The 26,649-nt window shown below is 45.2% G+C and overlaps 2 protein-coding genes across 3 annotated transcripts in view; both read left to right on the forward strand.

The window, feature by feature from the left end:
• Window positions 1-1,921, forward strand: part of LOC120832044 (matrix metalloproteinase-17) — a 50,795-nt gene extending 48,874 nt beyond the window's left edge. Inside the window, exon 10 of the mRNA XM_040198061.2 lies at window positions 7-1,921. Within this exon, the coding sequence (XP_040053995.2) occupies window positions 7-332 (326 nt within the window). The 3' untranslated portion in view covers window positions 333-1,921. The remainder of the gene's footprint in view (window positions 1-6) is intronic.
• A 7,435-nt stretch (window positions 1,922-9,356) lies between these two features.
• ulk1b (unc-51 like autophagy activating kinase 1) lies at window positions 9,357-26,383 on the forward strand. 2 transcript variants are annotated; one of them, XM_078088434.1, is made up of 27 exons: window positions 9,357-10,057; window positions 10,708-10,800; window positions 10,986-11,027; window positions 12,424-12,456; window positions 13,259-13,295; window positions 14,302-14,475; window positions 15,687-15,760; window positions 15,892-15,985; window positions 16,127-16,193; window positions 16,684-16,766; window positions 16,994-17,044; window positions 17,407-17,498; window positions 17,653-17,818; window positions 18,003-18,057; window positions 18,266-18,352; window positions 18,533-18,676; window positions 18,752-18,900; window positions 19,444-19,679; window positions 19,804-20,009; window positions 20,230-20,351; window positions 20,504-20,629; window positions 21,131-21,315; window positions 21,682-21,866; window positions 22,319-22,437; window positions 22,542-22,699; window positions 23,216-23,351; window positions 23,456-26,383. In XM_078088434.1, the coding sequence occupies exons 1-27, from the start codon at window positions 9,968-9,970 to the stop codon at window positions 23,509-23,511; spliced, it is 3,060 nt and encodes a 1,019-aa protein (XP_077944560.1). In that variant the 5' UTR covers window positions 9,357-9,967; the 3' UTR covers window positions 23,512-26,383. The 2 variants fall into 2 exon arrangements, with proteins under 2 accessions (XP_077944560.1, XP_077944561.1); XM_078088435.1 differs by having other exon boundaries at window positions 17,656-17,818.
• Window positions 26,384-26,649: the final 266 nt, after the last annotated feature.

Consider the following 26,649-nt stretch of genomic DNA (forward strand, 5'->3'; position numbering starts at 1 on the left):
CCGAAGGCTCCTCCTACTTCTTCAAGGGGAAGGAGTACTGGCGGGTGCCCAGCAGCGACATGGAGGCGGAGGCCGGGTACCCGCGCCTCGTCGCCAAAGACTGGCTGCTGTGCACCGAGATGCAGTCGGACTCTCCGGACGCGGAACCCAAGGGCACGGAGACGAGGGCCAACGTGCACCGCCGACCGGACCACGCGGACAACGGGTACGAGGTGTGCTCCTGCACCTCCGACACCGCCTCGCCTTTGGGGGCGCGCCCCTCCCCTTCGCCCCTGTGGCTGCTGCCGCCCCTCTGGACGCTGTCGCTGGCCCTGCGCTCAGAGCCGCTATGATGCCAAAGCGCGGGACGGGCGTTCTCAATGAGACGTAGACTCATTGGCGGGGAGCGAGGGGGTGGACACTCAGACTAAAGACAAACTGGAACGTTTTGTATGTATAAATATCAATTGGTTTGTTTTTTGCTATTTCCTTTTTGCTGTTATTTATTTCACTTGTCGTTTAAAGCGCATTGCTCTACAGATCATATTGTTACACTAGGATACATCCACAATGCGCCGCGCTTCACAAATTGAGTTCTTGAGAACCATAAGTTCTATCTCTCAGTTTTCTTTTTGAATGGCTAAACTGTGTAATTAAGCGAAGGACACTGCTTGGGGGGGAGGGGGCTTCTCCTGAAAGCAAAAGCGTTTGGTTTTTTTCATGTAGAACCAGTTTACTACAATAACAAATGGCAACACATGGTTGTCTGGATGTAGACAACAGTTGAATGGTAACTCCAGATGTTTATATGTGACGGGGGAATTCATTGAAAGGCACATTTTTTTTCCTGAAAGGAACCGATTAACATTTGGCGCAACTGAAGAGCAGCATTTTCTTTCCTGCCGAGATAAATATTCGGCTACAGCTTAGCTTTCATTTCCTTCGTACATAGACAAACCGGCAGTTTGCCCTGTTTTTATGCTAAGCTAACCAGAACCAGGCTGTAACCTTCTATTTACATACAGACATAAGAATGATAACGATCTCATATCTCGGCATGAAAGCACAAGCTGATATATTTCCCCAAATGTCAAACTAGTGCTCTAAATAGTGCCTGGACGTTGGACCTCGGGCCTGCGAGGCGTCTTACTGCCCTCCAGTATTCCCCATCTTTTCAAACCGCTATGTTTGAGTTCAAGGTTATGACCCACCGACCCCGAGAGAAAGAAACGGTCTTACAGGAAGAGCTGCCCGCTGTACTCGAGGTACAGAAAGAGATGAGGGATGGACAGTAGATACTTTACAGGTGGGCGGATCCGGGCAGACAGCTGGAAAATCCGCCCAAGTGTAGTGGAGATTAATAGGGATGTTGACAGATAGACGAATAAATGGCAGACCGGTGAAAGCCGTCCACAGCGCCACGGGGGAAAAGGGCAGGAGGCGCTGTGGGAGGTGGGACAGAAGCCGGGACTCTTCTTGTAGGTTTCCCAGCGTCGCTTAACACCATCACCCCGGCTTATATCTCTTACCTGTACGCTTTGAGGAACTGCCGCTTAGGTACCTCCGAAGGGTCATTTTAAAGCCGTCAGCGGGGGCCGTATTGGTTCTGTAGTGCTCTAAGTATAATTATGGACTGATTGAGATTCCATATCGCTTCGATCAGATTCCAGTTCACGGAAGCTTTCCTTTCCTCGGCGCCGGACGAGACCCTCCATGGATCCGAGCTCCTTTTGGTGACGTTGTTATAAGACCTCACAAGATACAGCAACCGGATTTATTCTTGCTGATATATTTACCTACAATTTAAATAAAGACACAGATATATTTGAGTCGAGATGTCCCACGGTTACTTCAAAAAAAAGTCGACCGTGTATATTTCAAGGTGTGTTTTTGTAATGTAAAATATTTTTGTAGAAAAATAAAAGTTATATGAATGAATTTATTCACCGTGGTCACGTGACTTTGTGTGGAAGTGAGCGCTGCGGCCCGAAGGGACGTGAAAGGGTTCCGGGGGCCTTGACGACGGGCGAAGGTAAACACGGGAGCCGCCTCCCGTCCCTCCAATGTCCTGCATGTGTTCCTCCGGTGAAGGTCGACCACGCCACGTCCATCACGCCGCACGCTCGCTCCGTGTGGCGCGATGCAGTCCTGCGTCAGAGGAGCAGTGTCACCTGGTCTAAAAGGAACACGGCGGCTCAGTTACTCGCGCTCGAGGAGGGGAAACAACCAAGATAAGTGCTCTGGAACATCGCGTACCACAAGAACCCTCCCGTGTCAATCACAGACTTTTAAAAGGAAAGCTTTTCTTTCAATTCTAAGCTAATTAGCTTCACCGAGAGTTAAGGCGTGGCCTCTGGCAGAACACGCACGGCTAAACCTCAGTCTGTTTACAAGTCGGAGTGAGTTTTAAAAGCATCTCCTATTTCTGCCGTAATGACCCTTCGGGCTTGTTTGTCTATTATTCGGTTGACAATTGCATTATCTGATTTGCATTACACGCAGGAGCACAATGGCGTTTCATCGTAATGGGTTCTACTCCCGTCGTGCCTTTCAATGTTCTCCTAATTTATTATCATGTTAGTTTAGAATACAGACATTGTTATTCCTCCTGCATCTCCCCTTTGTCACGCCCTTGCAGGCAGCTCTGTGACACCACTAAGAGACGCGATTTGTCTTCCCTCCCTTTGACACACTCTGGCGGTGTTAATTAACTGGTGCGGATCGGCAGCCACAGCGAGAGGACCTTCTCTTCCACCACGGGTCACTTTTCAGCAGTTTGATCAACTGATCCTACTTAAGCTGCTATTGTTAGAGTTAAAAACAGCCTGCGGGCGTTTGTTAACTGGTGTTTGTTCAGCGAAGTGTGGAGGGGGTTATATCAACTTGTATTTTTAATTATAACTTTAATTTGATGCCGTTGCCTTTTCAATAATTATTTTAATTTCTCTCACTAGATTTAATTAATACATCATAGAGAGGTTTGATCTTGATTGGCACTGCTTTCTAACAACTGTTGGACATTTTTCCAGCCAGGCAGGTTTGCATCATTAGAATTGAGATTTGTCTGACTGCGGATGCGCTGATCAGAGGCTGCTCCAGGTTTTAGGGGCCTGCAGCCAAGTCCTGATGACGGATCCCATCGCAAATACACACATAAACAAATAGAAAACCTTTTAGGAAACATGGCAAATGTCCCATCCACGTATTATGCGATTTAGCTGACGCTTTTGTCCAAAGCGACTTACAATAAGTGCATTTCAACCACAAACCATTGGGGAACATTTCAGTGGAACCCAATGGGTTTGAAAGAATGTTAAACAGTAAAACAAACTAAAGAAAAAGAAATCAAAGACATTTCAACGCCGCTAGATCGGACTCTGGTGAGTCACTTTCTACGACCCTTCCACTGTACGATCGCTCCTTAAAAATAAGTCAACACGCACCAAGTAAAACCCTTCCCACAGTCCCTGCACTGTGTAGACGTGATGTGGCTCGTGGCTGATAGATGACAGTGAGGGTGATGTAAGGGTTCACATACTTTGAGCTCGCATGGCGAGAGAACTGTTTGGCACGCTCGTCAAACTGAAGCTCTGGCAGCCGTCTGTCTCAATATTCCTCCAAAGGTCATATTAAATTCAACACTTCCCCACACCAGTGGGTGGATTTGGCAGACAGGGAGGGTGCAACAGATCGTCTCCACCTGTGCTGTTTGTAGCAGAGGCGTTGATCTGTGTCTTGTGACAAAAGGGACAGCGTTGGACACAGCGAGCTATATGAGGGCTGGCGCTGAAAGGAAATAAGATTCCAGGCACGATGTACGAAGGGAAAATGCCGTGCTCACAACACAAAGTTAAATATTTTTAAAAGAGAAATATTTGGCAGCTGATGAGAGACGAGGCTGTCCTGGTTTGACAGCCAGTCATTCTGCCCTTTCCCTTGTGAAATAGATAGATCAGGGGGTGACTGTGAATTTAATCTGAGGCCTTTATTCCAGTTGAGATGAAATCAGCGACCCATGCCTTTCTAAAGCCAACTGTTCTTATTTATTATCCAAAAGGCGAAGGCGAGCGTGACTCATTAACGCGTTCAAAACAAACAACAAAGGTGCGCTGCTTTGCATGCAAACACGTCGGAGGTGTGCAAGCATGTACAGTAGGTGGTTGCTATAGTTTGAGATTATAATAATTGTCTGCTAGAAATCAGATAAAATGCCTCAAGAGACGTCCCATAATAAGCTTAGTATATTATTTGCTACAGGCACTTGTGGCTCAATTAGCTGCCATTTACATAACACACCCAATTTTTCACTGCTGTGGAGTTTTATTTTGTGTTACAGGCAGCATATTTGAACAAGAAGAATTTACTGTACAATAAAAGGGTAATTGTGACGGCTGCATGAATTTGAATCCTTTTAAATGAATGAATGAATAAAATGAATACGGCCCTGGCAATGTCAAAGGAATGCAATGCAACTTTGTGAAGCCCTTTATATAGTCCTCGCAAAATGAAATATTGAAAATACTTTTAAAAGTAGGCAAAGTCACCGTAAGGCTTTTGATTTGTGGACTGCCATTTTAATGATTTGTTAGACAATTTTGCTCGTTTTGGTGGCCATCTTGGTTTATTGCAGACCAGTATGCATAATAAAATCTCTCATGCTGAGAATATTTCTAAAAGTCGGAAAAGTCACCTTGAGATAACCCATTGATTTGTGGACTGCAGTCTCAATGATGTTTAGGTCTTTAGATCATTTTGGTCCCCATCTTGGTTTATTTTAACAGAGAGAGACTGGAAATAAATACAAAACAACAGAGCCTAATAAGCCGTACAATTTACTTTATCGACTGAATACACATTGTGGAGTACCCAAGACAAAAATATTCCAAACTGGACACCACTGTGATTAAAAGCGAACTATCAATCACAAGATAGCCACACGCAAGTATACCTTGCTTTTTTGGTCCATTGTATTCTAAATGAATCAACACATTGCTAAATTAACCTCATGCTGTAGTGGAACTAATGATTAACCCCCTGCCTATAGTGATTACTCAGGTAATAAATCAACTGAAAAGCAAAGTAATTATATCATAGATCTCCATACTATCGGCCTACTTTTTGCAGCCAGAGAAGTTGCCCCCTGGTGGCCATCAGAAAGAATGCAAGTTAAAAGAAGTCAGCGTTGGTTTCACTTTTCAGAACCAGAGGTACGCAACACAACTCCTACACTGCTAAACATTACCTTGTTCCTGAACTGTAAGAAAAGTCTCCCTTTTGTCCCTGAAGTTGTGTGATCCGGCATAGAAATTAGGACAAATGAATGAAAAGATTGAGTCATTAGAAATACCGAACGGTTAAAGGTTGGCAAAAATGATGAATAGTTTTTCAAAGGAATTAATCTGTGACCTTAATCAGCTACTATGCATTAATGTGATGCTGGTCTGTCATGTGACACAACTGTCAGTCAACACACTCAATGACTTGTACTTTAGGGGGAAACCCATTGATGCTTTAGAAAAGCGTTATATCCAGTCTATGAATACAAAAGTCTCTCCCGAGTCCAAGAACCCGTCAGTTCTAAGAGAGTGTATTGAATTTCTCTCTGCCTCTTGGTTTAATTATCTGGCGTGACCTATTGGCCGGTATCACACGCTTGAGCATTGCAATGCCACATGCGGACAAAACTATTATGCTGATCAAGTCTTAAAAGTTCATTTCCGAGTAGAGATGGGTTTGAAAAAGAAGGGACCTTCATGGCAAGACTTGTAGCTTTCCATCTATATGAAAATAGGTTGGCCACCGTTCAGCTGGGCAAATTTTCACCACGTGCCATATTGCTTGATTTTTTCAACTGAAGAGATGAGCAGGGCACAGTGCCACAACACTTGATATTGGCTGAGTGGAAGGGAGCGACCTTGGAGGAGGCAGCAGCCCCCCTCCACCCCCCCATAGACTTCGGTCAAGCAGATGAAGTTATTTCGTGGTAAATGGGATTTCAAAACACAAGGTATGTCACCCCGCAAAGGGTTTACAATGAAGACAAACAAGAAAATAAGTCTTTACTCAAATTTGCATCGCACACATTTAGGCTCCTTCATTCGCTGCTTCTCTTGACGGTGAGGATAATTTGGGCTGTAATTGAATGAAAGGCTTATCCTTACTGTACTGTGCTCTTTCCTCACAAACACCCACATACTCTTCTAACCTATAGTCGACCTCACCTTGTCCTTGCACGTTTTTGGGGCCCCGTCACATCTCTTTGAGCTAAGGTCCCCATAAAGCATTAAAGTGTGCACGCACACACATACACACACGCAAACAATGCACCCTTCATTAATATTATTTCAGATATGGAATGATATGGCCTTTCTTTTAAGGGAAGCAAACAAAATAGGCGTATGTGCTTTGCATATGCATGCTTGTCCTTGAGTGATCATTAGTATGGTTAAACATGGCTACAGTGCATAAGACAAAGCACCCTGATTATACCGGGCATTTTGCCCTTGTATGAACGCGGTTCTTGTGTGCGTGTTTGTGTGTGTGTGTATGAGAGTACGAGTGGACACATGGGTGTTAGTGTGTGCGACTGTCATCCTAATTAGAGAAACAGAGGTTGAAGGCAAGGTGTAATTTATTGTGAGTCAGTTCCATTAAAAATGAGATTTTACAAAAGAATCACGTTTCTATACAGTGTGCATTGGTTCACTGCTCGCTGTGGAGCCCGTTCATTAACTACAGTGAATAGCCTACCAGTTGTAGGACTTTGCACCAACCGTCAACAGGAGTGACTTAACGTGAGACAGGAAGAACCAATCGATCATTCTGATTGAGTAAGAGCACAGTCAACATTTTTTTATATATGTGGACGCAAAGCAGCAGGAATGTAACTTTATATTGTCAGCAGAAATCGTCCAGCGAAACCCTCATCAGACGCAGAACCTACTTGGATTCTTGGCTTTGGGAAGTTGGTCACGATAGCATGCAGCAGATGCCCATGCACAAGAATTGCACAATGACTTGCTGTCATCTCACTAAATATCAGCCAGGAAACAACTTGTCGAAACCTCCACACTTTAAAAGCCTTCCACCTATAAATAATAAATGTTTTGTGATGTTTCCACTACGAGTCAGATTCTCAAAAGCTGTTCTTTGATGACTGCAGACCACTTCTTTTCTTTGTGATATTGTTTTTCTAAAAACTAAGATAAACTATACGGTAAAAAATAATACAATGACCCTTAAGGCTTGTGTCTATGACAGCATCCTATTGGTGCTGACAGTAAAACGGGTGGTCAAGGTGATTAATATGCCCTGTTTTGCAGTGCTCTACCGCCCTCCTCTGGTACTGAAATATGCACATGCACAAGGATGTGTTTCAATGCTTAGGCACCTCCAGGCAGATTAACTGTCTATGTAAAGGGCATCAATTAAACTGGGAAAGTCATACAGGAATGTATATCAGTATTTTTGCATTCATGATAATGTTTAAATATGAGCCTGTTTATCATCTGATCCCGATTGTGATAAGACTATTTCTCTCAAGGACAAAACATGGTAATTAAGCCTGCTGTATTCAGCAGATATGCACGCACTCATTCAAACAAATTGAAACTAATATACTTTATATTGGCTTTAGCGTCCTTGAGAGGCTGATTCAATTCAAAGGGATGAGGCAGTGGGCTCAGCAACTTGAGTTCTCCCACAGCAGCAATCTTCTTTCCCTCAAACTTGCCTTCCTCGAGCTCTAAAAGAGCTCTTGGAGAGTTGCCTGCTCAGAGGAATTGATACTTAATTAAATGGTCATTACGCAGCTTGCATATTATAAGACGCTGAGACAGATTGACTATTATATTGTAAGTGTTACCGTCCTATTTGAATTTTGGTCACAAAGGCATCTCAGATATTCAATCAACCTAATTTGTACCAGTGAGCAATATGGAGCCAAATCCAAGTCAAACGTTTTGATTATTTGAATTACAATAGAGCAATTTCCTATATACTCAAACAGACAATTCTTCATACACCTGTTGGAGAACTCTGGAGATCACAGAACAGACCTGACCCTCCACTGTTGGTCTGTTGGTGGCTTTGCATTTCCCCACTGTAACCACCTTCCTTGCAATTAACAGCAACACCCCCTCCCTCCCATCAAAGCATCAAATAAACCAACAAGTGAAAGGCTGTGATGGTTTTGTCATTACTTTTTTTCTGTTTTCATGTCTGTATGCAAATTATTCTGAATTAACATGAGATGAATATGCATGCTCACATTATAGTTTTTCATTCAAATTCAATCCGTGTGATACTGCTTGTGATCGGAATGACATGTCTCTTCCCATATTTGATGGGTGATAATATTGATTTCTTTTCTCTTTGGTTACCATAGTTACATCATCATCGGGCCATCTGTGTAGTGAGCTTCACCCTTTTTTTCCAGTTTTTGTATGTTCTTCTGACCCTAAACACTCCGGCTCCGCTCTAATGCTTTCAACTGCTTTTGTTTAACAGTTGCAAGGAAATTATCAGTTGACACATCAGGTGACAAATAAAGGTAATTCTCATCTGGGGATAAATCTTCCCCTGCGGAGCCCGTGATAATGAACAAAGATCATCATTAAATGAACATGATGATAGTCATTTTCTCGTCCTAGTGGTGATTTTAATAACATTGTAATTGTGAGGTCACCAATTTAAAGTCGTGTCAAGGAAATATGGTGTTAATCCCCCGTTCTAAAAGCGTGGAAAAAAATCCACACACTGAAACCAATTTAGTTTTTTGCGTTTATTTATTATTAGTATTCAGACGCTGGTAAAAGAAATGTTAAGACATACATAAAACAATTGTCGGTTGCTACTGATTGTCTCAGGATCAGGAATCAGGAATCAGGAAACATTTATTAGCCAAAATATGTCAAACATACAAGGAATTTGTCTTGGCGGTTAGTGCGCGACAGTAGACAGACAAGACAACAGTGCACAAGTAATAAAATAAAGTGGAATGAAATGCTAATGCAATGGGTTAGTAGAATAAGGCTAAGGCTATGGGTTAGTATAAAACAAGGGAATAAAGTTTAAAAAATGTAAATATTAAAAAGTTAAAAAGAAAAATATTAAGCATAAAGTGCACTAACGAACAAGTAACAGACAAGAGACAAAGTGACAAGTGACGACAAAAGATATTTTATATTTAATTTAATTAATTACACGAAGAATTCATTACTACGCGATTGGTAATGCGTATTAAGACTTTATTTTTTCCTAATGGTTCTTCCTAATAAATAAATTCCCCGGTTTTTAAATCCAAAGTAAAACTAAAAGTAACTCAACCCGCTTTCGTTTTATGACCGAGGAACCGGGAAGTGACGTCACACTCACAGCTGTAGCTTCCCCGCGCATGCGCCCTCTTGCAGAGGCTGGACGCCGTCTGCTTTGTTGGTGCCATCGATTCTTCGACTTTCGACGAGTCGACTGCGAATTTGCAAGATACAAACAACACCGATTACATTGTTTTCCGGTCTTTGGACGTTGTTCGCTCGTTTTAAGGCCACAGCGCGCGCTTGTCTCGCCTTAGACGACAAGAGCGAGGACCCGTCTTGTATATAAACAAAACACAGCCAGCTTCCTTTAAGGTGGCACGCCGGAGAGCTGCAGCAACAACAACAACAACAACAATCCGATTCCCGTTTGTTTAGCTATCGAACTCCGCGTCGTCCGCGATGGGAATCGCCGCAGAGCTTCGCTGGGAGTGACGCTCCGAAACGCGTGCGTGCGAACATGAGAGAAGAGGCCGGTTTGTTGTCACGAAGGCAGCTCATGGCAAGTGAACGAGGGGCCGGACATCCCCGACGAAGCCGCTGCCGCCGCCGCTGCTGCTGCTGCTGCCCCACTCGCCCCGCGCAGGAGACCGCGACCCGGCAGGGTGATCCGACGCGCCCGGTCACCCGCGCGGCCCTCGAGTAGCAACTCTGCGATCCGCCTCCGACGCGCCATGGAGACGGTGGGGAAGTTTGAGTTCAGTCGGAAGGACCTGATCGGACATGGCGCATTTGCCGTCGTCTTCAAAGGCAGACACCGAGAGGTCAGTGTCACCTGGTCGTCCGACGTACGCACAACACATGAATATGCGTTGCGTTTCCTGTTGCAAAGAAGATGTGGGAAATGAAATGAAAGGTCCGGCGCTGATGTTCGCCGTTAATCGCATTTTATCGGCCAGCTGGCGTATTTGTTGTCATCGCGCGGCCTTAAGAGGCCCGAGAGCTCGCACAGGATGCTGCTAAAACACAACACAGTTGAAGGATAAAATGCGTATTTTCTGATCCATGTGACCTTTTCTTAATGCGTGCATCGTCGCTTTATTCTTCGGCTTGTTTGGCAGATGCTGCACGTCCATAATCCCGTTGCATTAGAAAGTAGAGCAGTGAAGCTGAGAAAGCATCACGCTAAGGCCATTGACGAACAAGTTGCAACATGCCCAGAATCAAACAGTAGATCTCATAATGGATTCGCAGTAATTGCACACATATGTAATACATCACATATGCTTAAACCGATGATACAGAGTCAAAGTCTTGTTTTATGCAAATGGTTAAATGGATGTTGATTGTGCAGAGACGTAAGTTTTCTGTTAGCACCACTGACTCTTGTACAGTAGAGCCAAGATGGTAGATCTAAATAAACACACAACAATGCAATGCAACACACCCCTAAGAATACAATGTCTCCTTCTAGAAACACGACTGGGAGGTGGCGGTGAAGTGCATCAACAAGAAGAACTTGGCCAAATCCCAAACGCTGTTGGGGAAAGAGATTAAAATTCTCAAAGTAAGTCCCAAGCTCTCGAAATATTCCAGTGCTTTTAGCAAACAGGTCTAGAGCTGGAATGGTGGCGCATGTCAGAGTAAATGGAGGTTAGCATTGGTGACAAGATCGTATCGAGTCTTAATTTTACAGTCACTTTAAGTTAAACATCCACAAGAAAATAGATTTTGATCATTTCTTCTCTGCAGGAGCTGAAGCATGAGAACATTGTTGCGTTACTGGACTTTCAGGTATGTACAACCACACTCGAGGTATCTGGGTCACGTCAGGATCAGGCTGATTTAACTGTGTTAGTGCTTCTGTTTACATACAGAATTATCACACCTCTCAGCGTCCCAGTTTCTCCCTCATGTCTACGCTCACCGAGCGCAGCAGATGGGTAGCTGGATGTGTCTGTTCCAGATGACCCACTTTGTTCTCGTGCAGCTTAAATAGTCTTGTTTTTCCCCACTTGTTAAATGAGGCTTTGCTGAGAAAAAAAAAGAAAAGAAAAAATACTTCTTTCTGTTTGATCTTGTGGAAGCATGTTTTCTGCTGCCCTGCCATGTACTACACATTTGAGCTTCAGTAAATACTCCAACCCGGGTCCGATACTACAAATGCCGGTGTAGATGCTCCGAGCAGGGAGTCCCACCTCCTACCGATCCAAATTCCGGCGCGAGGAGACAAAAAGCCTTCGATTTTAAGCCATTTGTTTTATGCAAATGGTTCATTCTGAGAGTGCATTCATAATTCTAATGCTCTAGAATAGATGATCCTAAAATAACGGACAATCACAGACCAAATCTTTCATCAGAAAGCGTTTATTTGCGAGTGGCAGCCCGGCGTGAGGCTTACCCTCCAACGCGACCCAAAACAATCCATCAGAACTAAGGTTTTGGTGCCTCGGCTCCAGGCCTCTGTCACGGGGGACAGCCGGTGGGAACCACGATGGTTTTGTCTCTCCGCCTGGCTCGTCGGTTGCCGTCCAGCTTCGGTAAAGCTAAGGACAACCAATTTCCAAAAAAAGGCCTGACTCGGCTGGTCTATAGAAAACAGCCTGCCCCCCCGGCTGGTAGAATCAACAAGCTACTGAAAGGAGGCCGGAGCGAAAGTCAGCAGTCATCTGTTGCCATGTGATAAGAGTTTTTTTTCTTTTTTTTGTGTGTGTGTCAAGTCGGCCTCGCTGTGTTTTCTTTCTCACGGCTTGGTGCCTCGGAGAGATAATTGATGTCACAAGAGTTATTCGATCTCTGAATCCACCAAACATAAGAAAAAAACATCCAAATTGTTTGTAGTTTGTCAATGAGGGGGGGGGCTTGTGAGGTTAAGAAAGTTTCATGCTTCTCTCCGTCACTCTCACTTGTTCGTGATTCACTCACTGTTTTTAAATGCCGTCCATCTGATTCAGCAAAAGGTTGTTGGATCAGCATTAATCCGGCAGAGCGTCGTTTTTAAAAGTGTAGATTACTCCCCCAACATTTCGACAACCCTTTTTTACTCAATTTTATTCATCCCCCCAATCCGATCCCACCAGCTTAGTTTGCACCAACGTAACGGCCGTGCAGCAGAAGTGCCACCTGTTCCTTTTGCTTTGTCACTGACATGCGTTTGTTTACCCACCACTCTTATCTCCTGCTTCTTTAGGAAACGGCCAGCTCTGTGTACCTGGTAATGGAGGTAAGCTCGCTGTGATGTCCGGCTTTTGTTTGCTGAGCGCTGTATTGTCGCAGCCTTTATGCAGCAGGCAGCGCTGATGGGGCCCGGGCTATAATTAGCTGTGTCCTCAGGCACCAACGGGGGCAAATGGCTTCTGGGTAACATCCACATGGTGCAAGGTTTGTGTGAGATGCGGCTTGATCCTGAGGGTGATGTTTGAGGATCTGCTACTTTACTTTACAAATACTTTGCCTGCTGGACAACGTAGTTGGGCAATTTACATACAATACAAAAGTATTTTAGGGTGCATGCCAACTGCTTTTTGTGTTTTTTTCCAGCCTGGTTGTTCTGTTAATGTGCATTTTACATATTCAATATTTGCCAGACAAGCAGAAGAGCTGTGCTTACACAAAGTGACATTGATTGCCAGAGACACCAGATCTCAAAATGCGGTTTTTACATTCACACACGCACACATACATATATGATCTTAATTTATTCATGCTTATCTCTGTGTCTTGGAAAAAGGAAATGACTGAGGCTGCTTTTCAGAGCCACCTTTCACATCACACCGTGTCCTTTCCTTGATTCATTCATATTGATAAGAGCGTGGCCATAAATTTGTAAACGCGTCGCTCTCCAGAAAATCTCTGCTCTGATCTCGTGGCTTTCTAGTCCCTTTCTACTCTGATATCTGAGAGTCTTTTGCTACGGTTACACGTCAAGCCTCTGTTTTACATGAGTGTCCTAACGTTATTCCTTTTCATCTCCCCTTCTTTCATTTCCTCCCCTTCCCCCTCCCCGTCTCTCCCTGTAAACCCAGTACTGCAACGGGGGGGACCTCGCTGACTACCTGCACAGTAAGTGTGACAAATCATCTACTAAAAGCTCCCGATGCCTCAAACAACAATCGAACGGATGTCGAAAAGTCATCTTTGTTGCTCGGCGACAAGAAAGGAGGAGGAGGAGGAGTCCTCGTTCATCCAGCTGCTGAACAACTCAACGGATAAACATCTGCTCCGACGCTGCCATTCAGGTCACACTGCAGACTATTTACATCATCTGCTTGACTGCAGGAAGCTGCCTTTTTATCTCCTAACCCCGATGATCCAGATTAGGTGCCTCCAGTATCAGCTGCTTAAATGAGACATTTATAACGCAGTGTAAAAAAATCCCTCCAGTATTCTACTGTTGGCGCACACAGAGCACACTACCCCTTTCAAATATGCTTTTGATTGATTACTATGTGAACAAACTGGTCGTTAAAGTGAAGTCTCGAACTCTGTCCAGGTTCGCCGCATCTCATAAATTGCCGAGCTCTTAATAGCCGGTGCACTCACCCCGTCTGAGGTGGGCCTTTATCTGTCAGGGTGGGCACGATGCAAAATAAGACATCCAGCGCTTTGCAGACTAATTATAGCTCCAGCTGCTAACTTTGTCTGCCAGGCACCCGTAGTATAAACAGAGGAGCCGGTTATGAAAGAGAGTGCTGTCTGATCCGCTGACCGCTTTGGGCAACGGACAAAACTTTTTTCCTGGCCAGAGACAAATTCAAGACGAGGGAGGGACTCTCACGTAGAACCATATCGTGCCACGGTGAGATGAGGGGAATTATTGGAGGAGACCGGGAGCGGGAGGTTGGGAGTGGAGCGAGGCGAGTAGAACACGGAGGAAAAAGTACACCCTACACTTATTTTTAGAGGAAAAATTAGGTTATGATCCGACGTGATTCGTTTTTTCTCTGTCCTGAAATGTCCGCCGTGCAGCCAGCAGGTTTCCCCCCATCACTAATTCATGCATAAACCCACGTTGCACACCGAGAATATCAGAGTTGGCTTGAAGTCAATAAACTTTGTTTCTCCGCAGCCAAGGGCACGCTGAGTGAAGACACCATCCGGGTTTTCCTGCAGCAGATCGCAGGGGCCATGAGGGTCCTACAGGGCAAAGGCATCATCCACAGGGACCTCAAGCCCCAGAACATTCTGCTGTCCTACCCGCCGGGACGCAGGTCACACTCCAACAACACCTGCATCAAGATCGGTAGGTCCGCTGCTGTGAGATCCTGCGTGATGGCACGTGCATGTATTTTGTTTGGATTTGTCAACACCTTGACATTTCTTTTTGGATTAAAGGGATTTTAAAATGTAGGAAAGCGTGGTCTAACCCAATCATTTCTTTGATCAAAATAGGCAAAGAGGTTTATTGAGATATAAAGTCCGATAAAACAAATGTACACCAAATCTTTTGGATTTCTTTCAGGATTTCATAGTAAAACACAGTGAGCCTCCCAAAAGTCATTGAGTCGCATGACACAGCACATTGCAAAAACCTGCACTCGAATCCTTCTCCTTGCAGACAGCAACAGGACTCAATGATAATTTCCTAATCAATCCAGTCCCAATTTATTGATTATTCATAAAAAGCCCCATTTTCCCTCCACATTGTTGGTAGTCTTCCTCTGATGAACCCTGAAAGTATGTTCCCAGTCTGCTTTGAGTTCGTCCCATTTCACCATAGACGATGAATTCGGTTTCACAAGTGTCGTGTCTGAGAGCTCTGAGAGCGAGTGTGTGTGTGTGTGTGTGTGTGTGTGTGTGTGTGTGTGTGTGTGTGTGTGTGTGTGTGTGTGTGTGTGTGTGTGTGTGTGTGTGTGTGTGTGTGTGTGTGTGTGTGTGTGTGTGTGTGTGTGTGTGCGTGTGTTTGGCTGTGAGGAAACTCTGCTAATCCTTAAGCCCATTAATTCTTGTTCCTCTGGAGGGACTTGATGGCCTTGTGGGAGTGAAGTCTGAGGCTCCCAGTCACTGCAGAACGCCGTAATCCTCACCCCTCTGGGAAAACAGTCACACTAGCAAACGGTGTGTTTACGCTCATTGTACCTCCATGAATGCGGGCAGTGACACGCGAGCACATCCACAGGCCCGAAGGGATCACTGGAACATGATGACTTTTTATAAAAGGCTGTGTGCCCATGGATATTAGTTTTTTGTTTTGTTTTTATCAAACGATATGGGTAATACAATTGGCCACACTAGGATTAGTTTGAGAATTTTATTTGATATGTGCACTGTTAAGGAAAAGAATTGGGCTTCTTGATTAACAGGTGGTTTGTTAACCAGACCTCCCTGGGGATATTTTTTAGAGCATTATGGATTTTTGTCCTGCAACCGTCTTCAGTCTTTTCCCTTCTGGGTTCTTTTCTATCTTTTCCGATTTTAGTCTGAGCATTTTCTTTTCACATTTTGTGCCCACAGCGGACTTCGGCTTTGCCAGGTACCTTCAGAGCAACATGATGGCGGCAACACTCTGCGGGTCCCCCATGTACATGGTGAGCATTGTCCTGTTTACTTAACAGCGTATCTGACACATACATTGTACAGCATAACACTAACTTAATTTATTTGTTAAAACATTAACAAGTAAATAAGTCACAATCTCGCTGTGTTTTGTCCCCTCCAGGCACCTGAGGTCATTATGTCCCAAAGCTATGATGCCAAGGCTGACTTGTGGAGTATCGGAACCATAGTGTTTCAGTGCCTGATTGGAAAGGCCCCTTTTCAGGTGAACCTATTTTTACAATTCATGTTCTTTTGTTGTGCAATATGACTAGTTTCCTCTTTATCTATGTCATTTATGGATGAACCACCATAAGCATATGTGGACGGTTAAACATCTCTTCAACCATCTCTCTGACCTTTTCAGGCTAGCAGTCCACAGGACCTGCGTCTGTTCTATGAAAAAAACAAGACTCTCAGCCCCAAGTAAGGACTTAAAATGGCAGCTTATTTATATATATTTATATGATATATAAATATATTATATTTATCATGACGGTGATCAACCAATTTTAGGGCAAAAAGGGAAAAAAACGCAGTGAAGTTAACCGTTTTTTTCTGGATTCTGGATTTTACTCATAAGAAATTAAACCTTTCTGCAATAGATTAAGAAAAAAAAGTGAAGCCTGGAGCTAAACTTGCAAGACCATATTATCTTTGACAATGTGTTGCTAAAGCTCAATTAAAAAAAGACACTTCTAGACAAATGCTGCCAGCAGGGTCGTTTTAACAGCGGAACAGCAGTCGATTCACAACATAGTTAGCGTCGGACAAGCCCCAAACAAATCCCCAACATCCGAACCTAATGAACATCTACTTTGTATTACCTTAAATCATCTCAAACGAGTAGAGACGGATCATTTATTTAGTTTCAGTGCGGTTAAAGATTGTTCCTGTGTCTGTGCACTATTCGCAGCATCCCCAGAGAGACTTCTAGCCATTTGAGGCATCTGCTGTTGGGTCTGCTGCAGCGCAACCACAAGGACCGCATGGACTTCGGTCAGTGCACACCGAGTACAGGAAAATGAATGAAACGGGTGACCATACACTGCCCCGGCTAGCTTAGCAATGTAGCATTTCATAGGCGCTCATCTCGCCCCATTACCCCGGGGCAACAGATGTAACCGATGTATTCCTGTGTATTACCGTGTCTGTCATACTGTGCGGACGTGTTGCTCCGCTTCACCAACTCCTGCTAATTCCGTTTCTTCTCGTGTCGTCGGCAGATGAGTTTTTTTGTCATCCTTTCCTGGAGGCTAGCTCATCCCTGAAAAAGTGTAAGTAGGAATACACCATATACTTCTTAATGCGGCTGGGCTGGGTAATTGTCAGTAGTATAATGTCTGGCACGATGCGATGCCACTAAGTGCTAAAAGGTGCATCTATTAAAAATAAATTAAATAAGTAACCTTCAACGACAGGACTGAATCTTTCATTTAAATGGTACATTCAGTCATCGGACGAGATTGAGAAGTACGGTGAAGCACATTGTGATGCAAACAGGCTCTTACTTTTTTGTCAGCAGAGCACCATAAACCTGATGCCTGTTGGGGCTTTTCTCAGAGACCACTCAGTTTCTCAAGCCGCCCTCGTGCGTATTCCTTGACTTGTCTAACGAGCGCGTTGCATTTGGTCGCAGCGACTCCCGCTGTGTCCATGACCTGCATCCCGAGCTCTGCCTCGGCCAGCTCCTGCAGCAGCTCCTCCACCTCTCACCTCGCCTCGCCACCGGTTTGTGTTTATTACTTTATTATTTAGTCTGCCCCCCCACCTGAGACTAAGTCATGAGGCTGCTGTTTCAGAGCCAAGTAAACACCTATTCCTCCCACGTCCGTGCTTCCTGTCTCTGTTTACCTAAGACTTTCTCTCCTCCCGTCCCTTCCAGCAGTCTCTCGCCGAAGGTCAGCACTTGCGTGCCAAAGCTCTGGCCTCCCCTACCCAGGAGGCTGCCGGTTTCCTGCTCAAGGACTCCTCCGGTGGGGCTGGCAGCAGCAAGAACTCCTCCTCCTGTGACACAGATGACTTTGTCATGGTGCCGGCTCACTTCACCAGTGAGATCTTTTTTTTTCTTCTACTTTAATCCCAAAAGCCACTGTGCACAGTCTTCGGCTTACTGAAGTCATATTTTAACAGACGTGATTTAATGTGGAATTAATATTTTATAAGCGTCAGCTGTAGTTTGGGTTTACTTTTTTCATGTCTGGTTTCTAATTTTCTTTTCTGCCTGGTTTCCAGCGGGCGAGCTGACGTGTGAGAGTAAGGTGCTGCAGGACAGCCTGATGAACAGCGGGTAAGACACAATGACTGGTTATTCATTCATTTTTTTATATATTGCCATTACCCGTATAAAAACTAATTTAAAGTAGTTTTGTAATAATGTTTAAGAACGCCGCTGTCTCATCCATCATTCAACTAACAGCAATAGTGAGGTCACGTTGTATTCCCTTCCAAAATGACATCTCAATAAAAGTCCTGATGGCGTGTCTCTTTTTAATTAGCTCTCTTCTGGCTTCTGCTGGTCTGTGTGGCCAAGTGAAAACCCCCCCACAATCACCTCCCTGCAGCGGGTCTCCAAGTCCTGTCAGGTAACGGCTCAGCTCTATCTGTTATGTGGTCGGTCGTGGTGATGCAGGTGGTGCTGTGTAGCTCACGGAGCAAGAACCTGTTGGAGCTGGTTCTGTACATTGTATTCCCTGATAGAAATTACCTTTTACTTTAATCAACTTCAGTTCCTTTGGCCCACTTCTTCTACCTGTCGTCGGCAGGCCCAGCGAGTTCTCGGGGAGTAGCTGCGGTGGTAGCTATGGAAACCATTGCCGGTCGTCGCCTATCCCAGTACCCAGCCAGGTCCAGAACTACCAGCGCATGGAGCAGAACATGCACTGCAGCAGGCTGGATGGCTCCCCCCGGTCGGTACCGCTGTTACTAATCCGCACGCATCGTCTACATTACCTTTGACTGACTCGCCAACGTTGCGTCACCAGGCCGTCCGCACCCGTGCGTCGCTGCAGCAGCGGGAGCTCGTTGGGCTTCGCTCGGGCCGGTCCTTCGCCCCCCTGCGGGCAGGGGGCAGCCCACGCCAATCGCAGGCTCTCCCTCGGAGGCGCCCGACCTTTCCAGCCGTCCCCACAAGGTACCGCAGAGGCTTCACCTCGCACTGAAAACCACATCCTCCAATGCGCGTGTCGGGGTGGAATTAACGCGCACAATATATATATATATATATTCCAGACTTTCAGGCGGGGCGCCCCCCTGATATAACGCTAGGGGAAACACTGGTATAATAAAGTGGTTAGGTGCAGTACTAGAAAGTCACACTGCAGTACACCGGAAATTCAAGTGCACACAAAAAAAGGGGAAGTGCTTTTGCGGTTAGCATTTGCCAATGTTCCTCTTAGTTTAGTCAAGTTCAACTCAGGTTGAGGCCATGAACCAACCTCCCACGTACACAGACACTCTCTTTCACACCCCCACTTGCTCTCCACTCGTCTGCGCCTCACGCCGGCACGTTCTCTTCGCTGTCTGGACTTCCAGCACGACGGCGGCGGGGGAGTTAAGCGGGACTCGTCCGCCTCTGCAGTTTGTCTGGATTTCTCGTCTCGTCTGACATTTAATTCCATGTTGCCACCTGTTGTCTAAAAGCAGAAACATTCCGACCTCTGTCCCCCCCCCACAGCTCCTCAACCTCACCCACAGCAGGCGCCCGGGCTCGGCGCGCGTCTCCACAGCGCCCCCTCCTTGTTGGAGTGCACCGGTGCCGCCGGCAAGCAGAAGATCAGGAAGCAGCACTCGGACCCGGCGGTGGCCCCCTCGGCGGGTCTGAAGACCCTCCGTCCGCTGCACTCTTCCCCCAGACTGAGTGAGCTCATGCAGCGCAGTCCCCTCCCCACAATCCTCGGTTCCCCTTCCAGGGTGAGTGTGCACTGTGGGTGTGGGGGAGTGAGAAAAGGTGCGCGCATGCTTTGTTCTCAGGAGACGAGTGTCGACAAACCTGTGGGGTTTTTTTTTTTTGTTCCCCGCTTGTCTCTCTCCACAGGCCATCCCTCCGTTTGAATTCCCCAAGCCGCCCAGCTCTCCGAACCTCGTGACCTTCCTGACACAGCAGGGTTTGGTCATCGGCTCGCCTTGCAGCAGGACTGCTCCGCCAGAGCCCAGAGACGTCGGACAGCGAGCGCTCACACAGGTCATCCAGCCGGCCCACTGCATCCACCGACACAGCGATGACGCCAAAGTCTTCGGGAGGTTAGATTTTTGCTTTCGCTGTTGTTTTCTACGCGTAATGTCTATCAGGCCGATGCCGCTTATTGAGGGGTAATTGGTAACCCACAATTTCCGGCGAGACCGGAGTGCTTCTGCAAACCGTTTTGTTTTGGATGGAAGGAAATAGGCAGGAAAGAAAAGAGATGTGCTTCTAAATCCTATCGCTCTGTTTCCCTTTTCTCTGTGCGTCCCTCTGGAGCAGGTCTCAGAGTGCAGGTCGTCTGTCTGACATGCTGCTGATGGCTGCGTTCGGACCAGGCGGACCCGTCGGGGACCGAGACAGCGCAGAGAACTTGACCTCTGAGAAAACCATAGACATAATGGGTAGGAAACCTGGCGATTTGCCTCCACGAACGTACGTCTGGTATTCAGGATTTCTGTTTCTTCGAAATCCGTTTTAGTAGTTCTTAGAGCATCCGAATTGTCGATCAATATCCATCTCCGACCTTCACTCACGGGTCGTTTCTTGTCTGTAGTGCCGCCGGGCGGTGGGGGAAGTCCAGCGCCCGGCTCAATCAGCCCCGCTCAGGTGGTTTTCACGGTGGGATCTCCTCCCAGTGCCAGCAGCCCACCTCATACCTCCAGACAAAGGAAATACTCAGGTAGCTCATGCACATCAAACAAAATGCAGGTCAATTGTTTGTCTCCGCGTCCCCTCTGCAGCTCGCAGGGATCAGATTCCACCTACGCAGCAGCATTAGTGTTATTCTCCGCTCATTGCACAACAGCACTGGGAAGATATTACTTTCAATTTCCATGATGTGGAAACTTAATTAAATATCATGGAGGCGTTATGAAAGGCTAATTTTATTTTATTTTTCCATTAAACCCAACTATGGGGAGATGTAGCTAAATTCATTTTTTTTTCATACAGGCAATTTTCTAATTGGTAATTGGAGTTTAGAGCAAAAGAGATAAATTCATGTAGCTGCTGGCAGATGTTGATCATTTACTGGAACAAATCTCTACTCAATACAGTCGTCATCAGGTGTGAAAGAAACAGGCCTGGCATTCGATTAAAAAATAAGAAACTTCTTACTTACGTTTAGCTTTCTCTTCCTTTTTTTTTGTGCCATTTCTTTCTGACTTCCTGATTCCTGCAGGCTCGTTCGCCTCGGTCAGCCCTGCAGGTTCCTTCACAAGCCGCTATCCCCAGACGTGCACCTATCTGGATGGCTTTGAGGCTCCTTCCAGCCCCCGCTACGGTTTCACCGATCCTATCACGGCTAACATGGGCGGTCGTGTTACCTTCGAGCCGCCCGAGCTGCCCGAGGAGACGCTGATGGAGGTGAGAAGTAGTGTTTTAAACAGCTCGAGAAAGCAGGAAAAAAGGAGTCGTCATTTGTGTATCCTGTGTATTTATGCAGCAATTACTTTACAATTGCTGTGTTTATTCCCACGAAAGCTTGATATGAAACCTTATAGGAGCATAATGTCGTTGATCCAGTCATCGTGGTAAATTAGCCTAATGTGGAATCTGAGGGTGGAATAACAAAACGCATCGGTTGACCCGCCTCCGGTTAATGCTTTCCTTCATTTCACCATTGCAGACTTAATTGGAAATTACAGTCTGTCGCCTTCTGTTTCCGATGTTATGTCCCAGAATAATAATAATAATAATCTGTCTTTCTTCCTGCCTCTGTGTGGAGAGCAGCAGGAGCATACAGACATTGTGCAAAGCCTGCGCTTCACGTTGGATTTCGCCCGCTGTCTGATGGAGGTCGCCGGAGCCTGTGGGGTCGCGGCGTTGCGGGAGCAGGAAGACGTCTCTCATCCCTGCCTCCTGCAGCAGCAGAGCGTGGTAGCAGATCAGATAAGCTCACTGAGCCGAGAGTGGAGGTGAGGCACTATCAATCACGTCTTTGTGGACGGCTAGGATACCCAATTTGGGTAGAAAATTAATTCAGTGTAGATCTCCTGCGAGGGGGGAAATATTTTTAAACCAACCTTGTGGACAAACTGTTTTTGATTCGATTTTTTTTTTAATTGGCAAAACGCTTTGGGAAGTGAGTTTTTTTCACTTAACTGCTGTCAGATTTGCGGAACCTGCTCATGGCTATTGATCCTAATTGTATTAAACACAATTTGTATGCTCAAGACAGGCTGATCTGACAACGATAGTTGTAGAAGGTGAGGGCATGTCAGGCCTTCCAGCATTTGGGAAAACACACTGCGGATGAGTTTGATAATGAGGAACCTGTAATAGAACGTGAATGTGAAAGACTTCTATCGCCTCTGGAACAATCAGAGACATTGTACTGTAAATTTAGTGTGTGTGTTTCTCTCCTCAGTCATGCAGAACAGCTGGTCCTCTACCTTAAGACTGCAGAACTCTTGTCCACTGCCTTACACACAGCCATGGAGCGAGTGAAACAGGGCAAACTCTACCCATCCTCCACAGTCAAACAAAGTAGGAGCCATTGGTCTTTCTAACTAGGATGGTCTCGTTAAGGCCTCATTATTGCTTATGTGTGTCCTGGCATCTCGTTAACATACACTCGTGTCCATGTGCAGTCGTGAGGAGGCTGAACGAGCTGTACAAGTCCAGCGTGGCCTCCTGCCGCTCGCTCAGCACCCGTCTGGAGCGCTTCTTTTCCAGGAAGCACCGTTTAATGGACCAAATCACCTCCATCACAGCTGAGCGGCTGCTGTTCAGCCACACTGTGCAGATGGTAAGCATGGGGGGGATGAGAAATGTGTTGGGATCACTGAGGAGCGCGTTAGGGTTATTGACCAGCAGGCCGGAGCGTAATTGTTCAGAGACTGTGTGTGTGTGTGTGTGTGTGTGTGTGTGTGTGTGTGTGTGTGTGTGTGTGTGTGTGTGTGTGTGTGTGTGTGTGTGTGTGTGTGTGTGTGTGTGTGTGTGTGTGTGTGTGTGTGTGTGTGTGTGTGTGTGTGTGTGTGTGTGTGTGTGTGTGTGCGCATCCAGCATAGAAATTAAAACCGCATTAATTTGCAACCATAGCGCATGTATGGCAACACTGGTGTAAGGCCACTAGAGTAGCTTGAAGCTAATAGTATTTCTATAAATGGATCACACGTTTGTATTATGATATATTGTATAATTGCTCAGGAAAGAGGACCACACAAAGCAGGCGAAACAAAAGCTGATTGACGCTGTCCGTGTTTTAATCAGGACTCAAATGAAACATTTTACGCTACATTGACTCCTCCTGGTGTCCTCTCAGGTGCAGACTGCTGCACTGGACGAGATGTTCCACCAGGGCGAGGCGTCCGTCCTGCGCTACCACAAAGCTCTCCTGCTGATGGAGGGCCTGTCTCTGCTGCTCACTGAACAGGACGACATCCTCAGCGTTAGCAAATGTAAGTGTGAGAGGGAGGGAAGTCTCCACTCGGCACCGCAGCGCGACGTTCCCGCAGATTTAACGGAATTAACTCTGTATATCCCGTCTTATCTCCGCACGCAGGCAAGGAGTGCATTGAACGCCGCCTCACAGCTCTGCAGTCGGGACTCTGCGTTTGACAGCGTGGCCACGATGCCCGTCATTTGCACCCTGCACATTACCAAACAAACCAAATCTCCACACACAGCTCATGGTTTTCACTGACAAATTCTTTTTTGTCCTAAAGAGAAACCACAAGGCTGGCTGGTTTTGACTCAACCGTTGGGGCCTGTGCCCTTTAAATGGTTCACCATTCCTCACAAGTTCTGGACGGTGACGGTGACTTTTCCGAGCACTAAACTCGTGCCGGTTTTGGACACGTAGCACCTAAGAATGTCTGCAATCTTGTCTATGTGAGTAGAACTTTGCTCCGGCGTGTGTATTTGGCCGAGAAGACGATTCCTCTCATCAGGCGCTACACCTGCAGGATTGATTATTACCAAGTAGTCACATACCTTCATGCAAGACTTAACTAAACATTAACAGATGGCGTAAGATGGGCACACACCCATCCTGCAACTTTGCAGTGGGCAAATGTATTGACAAAATGTGATCTTTTACCAAGATTATAAGCTGGAGGGATGGTACAGTATCTGCAGTACACGTATACTATACATATAGAGAAAGGGCGTGTACTGATGAAGGGCGGCAATGTCCAAGTATCAATCTCATCAAATGTGTGTGTTAAACCCATTGCTGTCCTGGGTTTCTTTATTTCTGGTATTTATCTAAATGTTATTTGCTTGCTGGAGAGGAGTTTAGATAGCAATGCGACAGCTTGTTTGGAAGCACATACTAGCACTATTACAAAACTGTTGCCAAAATGTGTTTTATTTCAAATATCTGTGCGTAGCCGCGCCGGTTCGGTCGGAGTCACTTTACTGATTCTAAATTTAGGCTTAATGTTAAAGACCACGTTCCATCGTTAAAACCATAGTGCAAGAGGGATTTGGTGTTTTAAATGCTGACTGGTATTAAAGCTGCAGACAGAACACAATCACAAGCCCACTGTTAAATAAAGCTTTTAATCCAGCACTGGTCTTTTAGCCTCCCCGGGTGGAAACATGCTAAATGTGCTGCAATAACCTGGGGTGCATTCTTCAGTCATACAGAAGCTCGGGTGCTGCAGTTGCTGGTTATTGCCTTCACATGATTCCATATTCTGGCTGATCATATGTTATTAATCAATCATATTGGAGCTGAGCAAGTTCAATCAAATTTGAATGTAGGGCTGACAGAAGAGGGACGACGTTAATACCAGCCCATTGTTGCTAAAGTCGAGGGTTCGTCCCAGGATTGACGTCTGAACGTTTTTGCACTGTTGAAGTACTGTAGGAGGAGATCTTGTGTGTTAAATGTGTCCGTTTTTCTATTTACCTATAGACGTATGTGCCCGCTTAGAGGTTTCAATTCCACGCTCCATAGTTGCTGTCAAAAGGCACTGTGTGTTAGATGTGAGAATGCTGACAAAGAGATGGTATAAGCTATAAAACCTTATAGAGAGATTTCTTTTGAAGGAAAATAAAAAATTGCTTTACACTGAAAAATGATTTGCGTTGACTTTGCCGTGTTCGGTGTCAGAGTAGTTAATGGGTTGCAATTATTTGTTTTGAAAAGTGACCGGTTGGATTGCAGTGCAAGTTAAAAATGTGTATTTTACCTAATATATTTCTGTATTGTTTATCTTAGCTGCATACCTTTTTACTCCCCTGAATTTTGGCCGGTTGGGAAGTGTAAACTTCTACTTTGAAGTTTAAAGGTTTGTAAGGATGCATGAATGCATGCATGTGTGATGTGGTTATATGTATTATTGGATAATGGGGGTTGTTAAAGGCTTTGCTCCGCAACTAGATGTGAATGATTGGATTTAGACTCCATTTGATTGTGCGTATGAGGTTCAACACTATCCACTGAAAATCTGATTTTCCAAATGTGTAACTAGCTTTCTCGTCCCTGAGCTGTATTTTCTTCTGCCTTTTTCAAAGTTAGCTAACGTGGAGGATGTGTAAGCATCTAACTGCATATTTTGCAAGACGTTGTTTGATGTACGGTAAGGGCTGAAGATAGTTTAAGAGGATATTTTTGAAGCCAGTATAGTAGCACTGTCAGCTGAACATTACAGGAAATAGTGATATAATTATATATATTTTATTTTATTTTACTTTTGTCTCTCCGATATTTCTTTCACGCATTTTCTTTGGAATAGCTCTACCAAAAGCATTCTGCATGTGTACAATGTTTGTTGCAGTGTGCATTCCTAATAGCAACTCATCCACTGCCTCTCTGTCTCTCCCATGTGCTTTTCTGTCTCGTCAGTAAGTAGTTGCAATGTCTCAGAACATACAGATAGATGTTACCTTTTTATAAAGCTGATGCATGTCTCACTTTTTAATGTTCCACTCAAACTTCGCTGTTCGCTATCTGAATGCCAAGTATGTGTGGACAAAGTCAAAAGATAATTTGTGCAAGTTTTTGCAATGACATTATAAACCAGCAGGGTGGTGTATTAAGTGCAGAGTCGTGCCCTTTTCCTAGCATGTGTCCGCTCTGCTGAGGTGTCTTTGGGCAACATGCTTTTTCCCAACGAGCGTTAAGGCTACTCTTCAAAGTATCACGCTAAAATACAATGTAATCGGTAAAGTCCAATTATACATCTGTCATTGTTTTGGATTATTATTTTGTTTGTTTGCTTACTCAGTCTGGACCGACTGTAAATATTGTAAAGTTATTGCTGTAGTTAACGTGATGCCGCAGTAATGGAGAGAATGGCACCGTACCACCTAAACATTTCCAAAGAATAGGCCTTCTTCTGATCTTCCATATTGTCTCTTACTGTTGCAAACACATTTTAATGTTGTCATATCTATGACAGACACACTCTCTGTGTCCCTGTGTGCAATGTAACCTTCACTGTTTGAGAGTCGCAACATGAATAAAGTGAAAGGAAGGTAATTTTTGGGGTCTCAAGAAAAAGTGAGTTTCCTTTTGGGGTTTTTATATAACATTCACAAGAGATTGTTTTCCCTCATGTCAGTTAGTATATTGTCCGGCTGCTGACCCAGTTAACCTGCTGCTAGGACCAATTCAACTTTGGGACTTGCACTATGTGGTTATACAATAATGTTTTAACACGGTTGCTACGATTTATTACAAGTCACATATATTCAATGTTACCGCTGGTTATTTCTTCAAACATAACGTGAACAACAACATACGAT

Source organism: Gasterosteus aculeatus, chromosome 14 (genome assembly GCF_964276395.1).
Source record: "Gasterosteus aculeatus chromosome 14, fGasAcu3.hap1.1, whole genome shotgun sequence".
Taxonomy (NCBI): Eukaryota; Metazoa; Chordata; class Actinopteri; order Perciformes; family Gasterosteidae; genus Gasterosteus; species Gasterosteus aculeatus.